Raw genomic sequence first — 12331 nt, 5'->3', positions numbered from 1 at the left:
ATTATACAGCTCTACTTTTGCAAAGCAAATGTTAGCGTCATTCACTCGCACGTTTCACTTTGAAGCTCGACCTTGGAGGCGTGCTTAGTGACGTAACTCCTCGTGAATAGTTTCGGAGAGCAGAACCTGGGGCGTTTGTTCGGAGGTTATTTTTTTTTATCCATTCTGTCGAAGGAGGGTTAAACAACTCGTTCGTATAGCATTTTGTTGCTCAGTGTCGTTATAGCCACACTGGGTGTCGGTCCAATTTCGTCGGCGCTTCGGTGCGGACGCGCTTAGCCGGACCATCCAGATCAATAGAGCTCGCCAACAAGCAACAGAAATATAAAGAAGTAGTAGGATCGATACCGAGAACGCTAAAGAGAGAGGAGCCCGCGTAGGGAAGAAATCCCAGTTTGATTTTGAATGAAGGTAAAAAAATCGGCAGAGAAATCTGAACAGACCTTGCGCTCGGATATATATATAGTAATAGTAGGAGCTTAGGCAAGGATATCTGCCCTACAGTAAAAATATTTTCCTCCGTCAAATCAGGGTTTAACCTCGAGAGAAACTGTGTATTTGTCGAAAAAGATGTCAAGACTCAAACCTTAGTATCTTGTTAAGAGAGGAAATTATGATTTGTTTAGCAAAGTGGTACCGTTGACAGAAACGTAGGTGCTGTAATAATAATAATAATAATAGTATTAATACGTTCAGAACAAGGGAAACTCGCACTACTCGTCATAATTTGTTTCTGCGCACACCTGACCCAGCACAATAAGGGAGAATTGGACGGTGGGAGTGAAAGAGGAAAGAGAAAAAGAGAAGCCATAGTGGAGGGCTACAGAGCAATTTCGACCACCTGGCGATTTTTAACGTGCTCTGACATCGCACAACACATGCATGCCTGGTTTGTGGGGTTTAACGTCCAAAAGCAACTCAGGCTATGAGAGACGCCGTAGTGGAGGACTCCGGAAATTTCGACCACCTGGGGTTCTTTAACGTGCACTGACATCGCACAGCACACGGGCGCCTTGCTTTTCGCCCCGATTAAAAAGCGGCCGCCGAGGCCGGGATTCGATCCCGCGTCTTTGGGAACAGTAGTCGAGCGCCGTAACCTTTGCATCCGATGAATAAGGCTTTGGCAGTATGCTCTATTATTCCCATGACGATCACTTCTTTCTCTATATATCATTTACATACCTTGTCATTGTACTCGGGCCTTGTAGAGAGAAGGACAAGGCTGGCAGTGAACCCCTGAGAGTAGCCTAACAATGGCACCTTGGCAACACCGGTGGTGTTCTGGATCAGGTCCACGACCGCAGCTATATCAAAACGGCCCATTTCATCAAAACTGCACCAAGATATGAACAGAAATGAAGAAACACACAATAATGACGTGTACATCCTTGGCTTTGGTAGAAAACAGAAGATAACGAATGATGATCAACAGAAATAACTATTTTGTGACTTGCGACAACGTTTTGGGCCTGGCATATGGCATCGGGATGATATTCCAATTAGGTAATGGCGTCACACTCCATACGAATAGCAGCATTGTCCCTTCACGACATATAGTCATTTGGTGGAAGATAACAACACCAGTAGGCAGAGGTCTGTGAGGCTGCACAGCAGACTGACGCTTCAGACCACGTTGCTTAGAATGAACGCGACCTTCAATATATCTAAGAATTAGATTTATTAAGGCGAAGGCCTTTAATGGCTCATAAGTCGCCAGCTCCTCCGTGCGTTAGCAGTGAGCATCTGCGAGAAGTGTCCCACCTTTTCGCGAGATTCCGCGGGGACCCGCGAGAGTTCACTTGTCAATCATCCTGATGCGTCATTTTTTTTTAATTCTCTCATAGCAAACAAAAGCGCAGTATCTCTCACACTTATCCGTGGACAACTGAACTGTGCTGTAAGGGAAGCGACGAAGGTGGGATGACATCGCTCAGCCCACGAACGGCTCTTCGTTTCGCCTAAATCGAAATCCAGTTGCTGGAGATCGGTGTCAAACCCCGGTACTTCGGCACAGTAATCGAGCATCTTAACACCGCAACACTGCGGCGGCCACTTCGTCACAAAAATCCCTCGTTTCAACAGCAGAGCTATTTAAATTAAGTGCGCTACCCCAGGATCGTGAAACGCACGTTATAATTTTTTATGCACACCATGAGGTTGTTGTTGCGACTGAGGGGAAAAGGGAAAGAAAATTCACGGGCCTGTTACTGGCTCTGCAGCTGAGCGACCTCCGAAACCTCGTGCGAACAGAAGAGAAAATACGGGGAGAGAACAATGCGCATCGCAACAGACGTCGTCCACCATCGGAATAGTAGTGGGTGCAATGACGGCCTATAAAAGATAAAAAATGCGGTTGCAGACTAGCCCCCGCCGCAAGCGGCAGTGGCTCCAGAAGTTCCAGCCCCGTGGGGCCAGGAGCAGCCACCCCATACCCCTACACCATGAGGATGATAATAGTGGAATTCCTCGAGTGACAGATACTACGCGTTTCCCTTCCTCTAAACTAATTGTAGCTCGGCTGTAAACATTGTTGCGTATAACGGCACGTTGTTTTTTTTTCATGAAGGGGCGTGCGATGCACCGTGCGAAGCAGCTAAGCTCTGGCTTTCACATTTCTCCCTGCACATTCTGCAGTGCTCTCGGAATGTTTCTTGAAACATGTCCAGTTTATTACAGTCTGTGCATTTCAACTGCTTCATCTCACCACTTGATGTTTACTCTTCATCTAGAATGAGGAAGTTGACCGCCGTGTGATATTTTTTATCGGTGAACATTAGTAGAGAGGATGCAATGCTGATAGGGTTTCACTACGCTAAAATAGGCAAATAAGGCATTCTAGCTTACAGACCTCGTAAAATGGAATCGTATTTGAACGAACACCATGACATCTACCAACTTGCCCTCCTTCACCTTTGAACTAGGCCTTTTTTCAGAAAAGCAGGCATTGAACCGTTTCAGCTCGTTGGGGAGGACTCTCAAGATTTTACCGGCAGTTATTTGCAAAGCGTTGTACGAAGAGGTGACTCCTAAAACGCTCTAGCTCCGGCTCATACTCTATGGTCATTTAAATACGTATCTACAGCACAAAAACAGTACGCGATCTAGACAGTGGCCACAAAGAAAGCGTTTTCATTTTCGTTATAAAAGTATTCTTTCTGTTCTGTAGGTAGGAAGATTCTGATGATGGATTTGAAAGCTCACCAAGATGAGGCGCGCTTACAACGTGCTAATCACGTCCTCTTTCAAAAGACATATATAACTGCACAGGTTCAACGTGGATAATTATAAATCAAAATCCAAGAGCATTGCTTTGGCGAAGTTCGTTTTGGTAAATGCTAATGCAAAGGTCGTTGTCGGTTTCATTTCCCCCTGACTTGTCGAATCAACGGTCCTGATTTCGCCATGATGTTTGTCGCCCATATTGCCTCAATTCAAATACACCAAAAGCCCAGCTATGATAGCCGCACGGAAGTGCCCTAATTGCGTAGATCTATTTCGTCTAACTAGGGAAACACATAGTATGTGACGGAGCACTTTGGTCTCAAGTGCATATGTCAATAACGGAGGTCGGATAGGCGCAGCCTTCTTTAGAGGTACATAGAATATATCAGCCTGCTGGACATCTTGAATGACTATTTACCTCTACGACACTCAAGAAGTAATATGTGAATATATATTACAAATGAAATACTAACGGCCCGGTAAATAATACTACTTTTATATATAGCCAATCGTTGGGAGAATTTTGCAATCATAGACAGCGATTATTGAGAAAGCGGGGTAGTTATAAAAACGCGTTCTTTACATCACCAAACGTGTGAATAACGATAGCTGTCTTCTTCAAGCAGTTTGAGTACCAACAACACACATACTCAAATTTTTAGCATGCCTATTTAGACCAAAATATATACTGCAGATTTTGAGCCTCGATCATACATGAAGTCTTACCTCCACTGCCAGTATAGAGGATCGTCTGGCTTTAGTTTCAAGTGGTGAGTCCGGAAAGCAATATCCCTTGTGTTCATTGCCCACACATCGTAGCCGGCGTCAGCCAGCAGGAAACCTGTCATAAGAGTGGAGGGATATAAACAGCGTTTTGATTTCTTTCCGCATAGTTTTGCAGCGTTTGCAAGTTTTGCATCGATCATTTATGACAAAAAAAACCTCCTCTGCAGGTTTTACATATACGAGGACAACAATTTACAGCTTCAGCAGAGAAAAAGATATCGAGTTTTGTACAATGAGTAGCTCCCAAATGGATTTTGCGGCAGCTTCGTGGGTACAACTGTAGTTGGCTACCAACAATTCAGCGTGCAATACAGCAACAAAGAGCAACCTGACTTCATAATGGGCACTATCATGTTTCTCTCCTTATAAAAATAGCTACATACGTTTCGATACTAATTGGATAGGCATCGGCTCGAATAGAGAGGCGCATACGTATTCAAAAGCAAACATGGTCTTTTTTGAAACGATGTTTCTAAATTTTAATTCCTATTGATTTCAATTGCACTGCACGTTGTACGTGGTAACGCATAACAACAGGCATGTGGAAAAAAGCTACATATTGGCTATTCTGTGATTATGATGGCGGGAAAGTGAAATGAACGATCTGTAGTTTTGAGCTAGTCGCCCTAGCATACCTGAGAAAGGGCATGTTTTGTGATGCCAAATTGATAACAACAGCTAAGATAAAAGGCTTTTTGTATTTACTTATTTAGTGCCTTTCTGTCCATTGCGCCGAAGCTTGTCTATAAGCATAATAAAAATTAGGCGCACACTTTGTGTCGTTCAGAAATATTACCGCATTCACCTAAGAAAGTGGCTATGAAAAGGGATGCAACTCACCCATAACGACACAGTTTTGACACTAAACATGAATTTTTATACTCTAAGGAATCATTGATTAGAAGGAACGCGGTAAAGAGCGCTGTATAATACACTGATATTGAACAGGACTCGGGCGCCTTGCGTTTCGCCTACATCAGAAACACGGTCGACAGCTGGCACTGCAACTGCGACCTTAGATTCATTAGTCAAGTGCACTAATGAAATATTAGTAGTAGTGTGGTAGTTAGGTCTTACACGAAATGTATACAGCTCGTACGGTAGAAAGGTCGCCGCTGTACCTCAGTTGCTGTTTGTCTGTGGTGGACAGTAGCTTGAAGTATTTGAAATAAGCAGACAAAAGGAATGCCTGTAGTGGATAAGTGCCAACTAACGAATGGGAAGTTGGATGAGTGGTTGTTAATAATACTAATGTAATAATGTTGATTAGTTATCATAAAAACTAAGCAAATTACTTGGGTAAATATTAGGAAATGAAAGTAAAGAATAGAGAGGTGGGGAAAATAAAATCCCGAATAGAACAAATATTATTTTAAATAAACATTTCCAAGTCAATGCGCCATATTTCGTCATAGCTAAACACGTATTTGAAGTAAATATACTCTCGTTATCGTGCCACTAATCAGGAAGATAACGAAATGGGCTCCTAATTTTTAACACTAATGAATTGTGAAACAGGTTTAGCAAAAAAAAAATAGGTTTCTGAAGATATCGAGCTATAAAACGAGCACAATTTATTTAGAAGCTCAAGGCTCGTGCTAAAACTTCGCGTAGTCATTTGGCACGGTGGCATGAAGTTTAATACATCGTGTATAATTTACTCTGACTTGGACGTCAAAAGTCAGAGGAAACTACAGCCAGGTCTCTCTCTTTTATATGCAAACAGAAGTTGAACTATAAACGGCTGTGAATGAATATTTGTAAACAGTAGCGGTCATAATACAAACGCATGTGGCCGAAGCCAAACTGGTGACCGAAAACTAACTCCGAACCTTTCCTGTGAGTCAAATTTAAAAACGTTCATAGCTTTGTGAAAAATTTGTCAACTTGCCAAACTAAAACAAGACACGCATGTATTACGCGCTAAAGACAGCCAGAAAAATTGCAGTAATGCGTTAAGCTGCTTATACGTGCTCCCTTCAGGCGTGTACTTGGCTGGCCATCGACCCTAGCAAAACCCGTAGACGAAAAATAGTGTGTGGCAAAGAACAGTGTTACTCTACACAGCAAGGACAACAGTTACAACGCGCCTTCTACTGGATGGAGTCAGTGCACAGGTGAAGCCCATTGTTGAGATGAGGAGCACTCAGGTTACAATAATGCTGTGTTGACACATTGTGCACAGTATGTACTCGGGGCCGTGGAAACATTTCCTTATTAGAGTAAATAAGTTCCTATGCGAACGTAAGCAACGCAAACACGTGAACTAGTTCTTTCAGGTGAAGCTACCCATGGCTTTCTAAAGAACATCCTGGCTCACTTAACATTTGTGAGGTCTGCTGTGAGTCGAGTGGTATAGCATGGCCTCCGAGATCACCTCCGCGCGCACGTTTCTCTCCGGCCTTTCCAATCGGCTGGAGAGAGCGTAAGTTGGAAAAAAGGCGTGGCAGCGTCTTTCGCCGCACCGCGGCGCTCGCCACTTATGCATCAAGTGTTCCGCCGGAGCTTGGCGCAAACTATAAAACACGAGTTTCCTCAGCTAGCGCTCGTACCACAGTCGAGCTGCCAGCTTTAAAATGCCACGGGCAAGATGGCAGCCAACAATTTCGCTATCGTTAAAGTACTAATAATAATAGGCCCACATGCGCAAAGTTAGGCAGCGACTACCCGAAGCTGCATGCCTGCCTGAAGCATGCATGCTTGCTCTGGCGCTCTCTGCTGCGGTTCCGCGAATTTTTTTTTCTGACTGTGTATATACACGCCGTATTTTTGCGAGTTCATTAACTCGCTAAATACAGTATTTACGAGTGCGGCGACTTACATAAATATCCATCGCACGAATGCAATTCTCTGAATGGTTCCACCCCAGCCACATGATTATTGCTTACTTAGATGCATGTCACGATATAGCGTTTTTTTTTTCTCGCAGGGTTTTAAAGCAGCCTTGGAAGATCGTAAGCAAGCAAGTTCTATAGAGTCCTTACGCAAAACCATTTAGATGGGTTTTTATAATATGCCTTATGGCAAGCTTGCGTAGTAAAAAAAAAGTTCGATATAAAGGTGAAGGGTAATTGGGGCACGTTCAGGCACCTCTGCCGTCATATGAGTATATGCGAGGTTTTCGGAAGTGATCCCGTTAAAAACGGATCAGCTTATACGATCGATAGTGAGGAGAAGCTATTACCTCGTTTATAAACTACGCAGCCCGCCATAGCATAAATGTGCGCAATTATCACGCGAGTTTCAGCTTATTTCTTGTTTTCACTTATTTGGATATGCTACAGACTGGGTGCAGTGCTTTTATTTTTTATTTTTACTCCTGTGCCTATACACGCAGAGAGCCAAGCCGAGCAAGTGAGTTAATTCAAACGAATTATGATTAGACTATAGAATAATGGCACTATCATACACGCCTGCCACACTAGTTCGCAATTTTTTATTAACTTTCAATGATATGCGAAACTTACCAGAACATTTTTGGCACTAAACATCCGCCGGTTGTAATGATACTAGCCACTTTCTGAACTAAATTAGTAGGCAAACACTGCGAGCAATTTAAAAAAGACACGTTTCTTTATTTAAAAAGCTCATGAGGTGAAGAGAGAGAAAAACAATATGGGCAAGCACAATCAAGAAGTGCACACAAACATTTCGTTATTTACAGAGTTTAATCACCAGATGATGACTACTTGCGTAGTTTTCTATTCGCAAAGATAAAACTCGCCAGACTAAACACGCAGCTCCTATCTTGCTCAGCAGTGTTTTTTTCCTTTTTCCGGTAAGCTGCTTGATCAATTACTATTTTTCCTGCGTTGTTAAACTGTGGCCTAAGCAACGTTTCTATGATTATCTTCGTTTTTTCAGTGGTGTGGTCCTTTCTTGCTGCACAAACCTAGAAGAGAGCACCTCTCGAAGTAAGCAACATAAGCTAGGGACATGTACGCTACACATGGAATGTAGCGATGTACGCTCCACTGGAATTTGTTATATTTGCAAGGAAGCGCAGAACCCTTAGGAAAACGAATGTCTCATCAGTTCACCAAACTGCAACAAGACCTTGCAGCTGAGAAACATGCATGCCCTTGACCACTCGAGCATACCATCGTAACGTTGATTGACAGCCGGCTTCACGAGTGACCGTTAGGCACTCAAAGACTACCACATACACGAGGTAGTCTTGACGAGTAACTGTTTGACAAGCAATGAAAACTATCTGCACGAGCACAATGCGTAAATTCTAAGTAGAACGGAACGCATATGTGAACGCAGCAAGAACATCAACCACTCCGCTTCGGTAGTGAACATAACACTTAAATTGTGAAACATTTCGGACACAATTGCGGTCAGTCTTTGCTGGAAAACCAGCTAAAAATGAAAGGCTACGTGACACGCTCGTATCAAATTTTTCGTCAATGTACACGCGCAAAAAACGAGAGAACCGCCAGCGGAGATACGCCGCGAGCGGGCTGGACGATGCATCGATGGATGGATGGAATGGATGGATGGATGGATGGATGGATGGATGGAATATAGGAGCGTCCCCTTTGAAACGGGGTGGTAGCAGTAGCTATCATGCTCATTTTTCTCCCTATATCTTAATTATTGATTTAGAATGGTTAACTAAACCATCATTCTATTTATTAAATTTTGTTCCTACATTACTAACATTATGTCACTTCTCTGCTTTTAAGCCATCAATCTTCCAGTCGTTTTTTGCTAGTTTCCACCGCCGGTTTATTCACCCAGCCACTGTTATCTCTAAACCCCAGAGCTTCAGGAACAGTGATTGCACCTGCACCAACTTCCCGATGGATACCATTACATTCGAGTATAATATGGGCAATTGTTTCACTCGAGTATCCACATACAGCACATGCGTCATCGCCATTGTTAAATTTCTTTTTGTAGCTGCCTGTTCTAAGGCACCCTGATCTAGCATCAAAAAGTAGGCCACTGCCTCTTGAGTTATCAAAAAAATCTTCCTTCCTGATCTGCATTTTCCACTTTCGGTATAATTCCACACTCTGTTTCTTTTCCATCGAATTTATCCAATTTTTACCTTCTGTGTTTTTCACCTGTTGCTTAATGCTCTTTATTTCTCCGTCCTTGTTACTAGCATACTTACTAGTTAGTTTCCTAGTTCTTTTCCTCCATTGTGAGTCAGCGCTTTTTAGGTACATGTATTTAAATACTTCAGCTGCCCATCTGTTACTGTCCAATTTCCTCAGGCGTTCCTCATATAATATTTTACTCTGAGCTTCCCGCATAGGCGCGCACTGCCGCCTGGTGGCGCCTGGAGGAACTGACAAAATTACAACGTTTGGCTCTGGCGCGAACCGATTGGAACGGCCGGAGAGAAACGCGTCCTTCATTACAGAGACATATTTGTCATTTACGCTTAAGAAAAAGTTTAAATGTTGGATTAGAGATGAGTGTATAATGAGGTGCTCTTGAGCGGCATAGAAAACAGATCTCTGAAACCTTTACACCAAGTGCGTACGTATAGGCATAAAAGAGCCAGACACAGCTATGTATAGGCCTATTATCGTAATTCCAGTCCTGTTGCCTGAATTGAAAATAAAAAATGTTTCCTCCATCACAAGGCACAATAGCATGTACCCGATGCTGGGAAATAACATACCTAGCTGTTTCAGTTAACGCATTGCTGTCAAGTGATAGAATATAATTACATGCTTTCTGTGTTTTGTTTTTTTAACTTCATAATAGTCATGCATCTTTTTCTATTGGTATTTAAAGATAGCTGGTGAAATGTAATGACCCCTAAGCTTCAGCATGCATAGCTCTTTCAGCGTCCAAGAACGTCCTCCGAAAACTAGTTGGCATTTCTTAACAGTCCTTTCTCCGACGGGCCCTTGCGTGCGCAGTGAGTGAGACGTACGAAGCGGTAGTTATCAAATCTGAGCTTTGTTTTCAATAAAGCAGGTAAATAAATGGGCTTCAATTCTACTTGTTGCCAAACATTTCACGAAGTTGTTTTCCTCAGTAGCAGATATTATTTGCGGTAAATAACAAGTTTCCTAATATCGGACATATATTTGAAACATAATGTGATCATAATGTTACATGAAGCATAAGGATGATCGCCGCTGCTTGCACTGTGCGACTTCTCCGTAAAGCGCCCTGACCCTGCTCGGGGCTTCGAGCTGCACTTATCTGACAGCCCTGCGGTTCAAGTGTGTTTTAACTTTGCTCTATATGCACAAGGCGACCGGAGACGGACGGACCGGCAACAGCAGGAGTTATTTGAAAGCGTCAAGTTCATAAGTTGTGTATTTTAAATTGTGTATTAAAATTGAAATTTAAGCTAGGCAGGTTAGGTACAGGTTAAAAAATTGTTTGGCTTATTATTCTTACGGCCTTTCTTTCCTGTCGGCGCGCATTCGTGAGCTGTTTTATTGGCGTAATCCATTCGTAAGCGATCGGAAGTTGTACAATTTATTCGTACGCGTGTTTGCTGCTCGACACCTTTTCTTTTGATTCTCTAGATATGGAGAACATTTCATGGCAGCAATATTCGTCTAGAATTAGGCCTAAGCTTTTGACCGGAAGATGTGAGCGCCCCGGGCTACGTGTTGCGACTGAGTGCTTTGGAAGAGAGGCTGGAGTTACTACAGGCAGAAAATAATAAACAACAAGGACACCTTCGCAAAAAATAAGAAAAAAATGTCCAGCATCATGATTACAGATAACAATAGTGGACTTTCGAGTGGGGGCCACGTGGTTGGGACCAGAAAAAAATGCAGCAAGGCAAAGTAGGTCAAATGGGCCGGAAAGGATACCTTAAGAAACGTAGCATGTATTTAGTCGGGAAAGGAGGAAGGGGTAAGGAAGAAAGATTTTCCCGCAAAAGAAGCCACGGAAAACCTGAATCAAAAGCCTGCAGTTTAGGAGGACCAAAATAGCACGCATATCGTTATCGGCAGGGATCCCAGCATGTGCAGGTGCGGTCGAGCTCTAATCGAGTGTGTAAAAGGTGATAAGCGAGTATCAACCTTAACTTTGCCAATGAGAACTACGGACGCAGAACTGATAAACACCGAGACGTCGAACAATCTCACGCACGCGAAATCTAATAATGGTTGAAGCGGGTATAAAAGATTTCCTGGTTTATAACACAGCTTGGGATAGTATGGGGTGTGAACAGTGCGGAAGTGCTAAGACAGAACATAGTTAAGGAAAAGAAGGCTGATGTCGTCAAACGTGATGTAAGGAAATTAAGTCTCGAGAATTGCTTCGAAAGGGCAGAAATATACAGAGAAGTGCGTCGGGTAGGCTTTGGTAGAGGGTTTCGACGAGATGGCATTTTTTTTAGCGGAAGGATGGGAGCAGAAAAAGATTGGGGCCTGGCGGCCTGGCACTACCTCTTTAGCAGATTTGTGAGAGCTCCGGAATCAGGAGTAGTTAGCAGAGAAGCAGAAAAAGCGCAATAATGGAGCCTGAGCCTCACAGAATAGCAAAGGAGGGTTCAGAAACAAAACTGAAAACTGTTCTCACAGGAAATAGATAAACATGCAAGGAGGTGAAAATAGAGCGAAACGGTTAGAAATTGAACAGCAGTTATAGTACGACAGAACTGGTGCGTATTTTAATGTCAGACTCATCTCACGGATCTAGAAGTGCCATCATTTTTATGGCTATACCTCCAAAGAGTGCAAAAAAGACAACAGCGGAGAAGTCGTGGCGAAGTGTAGCTATGATGAATTACCGAGGAACAAATTTCCAGGGAAAACAATCAACTTACAAAGAACATATTTGGGTGTCAGGAACAAGTAACGGTAAATGACTTAGATAAAGGTAGTATATTTACGAACAGGAAAAAAATGCAAGAAAACAAGAATTTCTTTAAGCATATCAGTGACGATATAAACAAGTTTGAGTGCTATGCAGATATTTTTTCTGTTGAGGGACTTTTAAAGGCTACATCAAAGGTGCAGGTGGATACACTTATTGTAGCGGTAAGTTAATGAAACACTTCTGTGAGGGACACAGCACGGTTAATTTCAACAGACGTGTTAAATGTGAGAGGTGAATCACGAGATAAGTTTGGAATATGCCGGCAACCATTGAATGCTGCCTGATATCACAGAAAATTACAGCAAGCTCCAAAATGGGCAATACAGTGCTGGAAGTTAGCATAAGCATGATTATTCTGTAGTTGGGGACAATTTTCAAAATAGAGGTGCAGAAAAAGCTAAGGGAAAATGCACAACTAAACAATGAACGAACATTGCTAATAGAGGCATTTATAGAGGAAAGAATCGAAAAACGGTTCATTTCAAAGTACGGGTATAACACGTGGAAT

At 42.8% G+C, this 12331-nt stretch overlaps 1 protein-coding gene across 1 annotated transcript in view; it reads right to left on the bottom strand.

Annotated features, from left to right (window-relative positions):
• LOC146174143 (gastric triacylglycerol lipase-like) overlaps nucleotides 1–12331 on the bottom strand; it is a 41748-nt gene that overhangs the window by 15725 nt on the left and 13692 nt on the right. Inside the window, exons 3-4 of the mRNA XM_084585326.1 lie at nucleotides 3949–4063; nucleotides 1183–1333 (exon numbers count right to left, since the gene is read on the bottom strand). Of these exons, the coding sequence (XP_084441452.1) occupies nucleotides 1183–1333; nucleotides 3949–4063 (266 nt within the window). The remainder of the gene's footprint in view (nucleotides 1–1182; nucleotides 1334–3948; nucleotides 4064–12331) is intronic.

This window comes from Amblyomma maculatum, chromosome 11 (genome assembly GCF_055883805.1).
Source record: "Amblyomma maculatum isolate TAMU_Amacu chromosome 11, ASM5588380v1, whole genome shotgun sequence".
NCBI lineage: Eukaryota > Metazoa > Arthropoda > Arachnida > Ixodida > Ixodidae > Amblyomma > Amblyomma maculatum.
The sequence above is the reverse complement of the archived record's forward strand: the minus strand, read 5'-3'. Positions and strand labels throughout refer to the sequence as shown.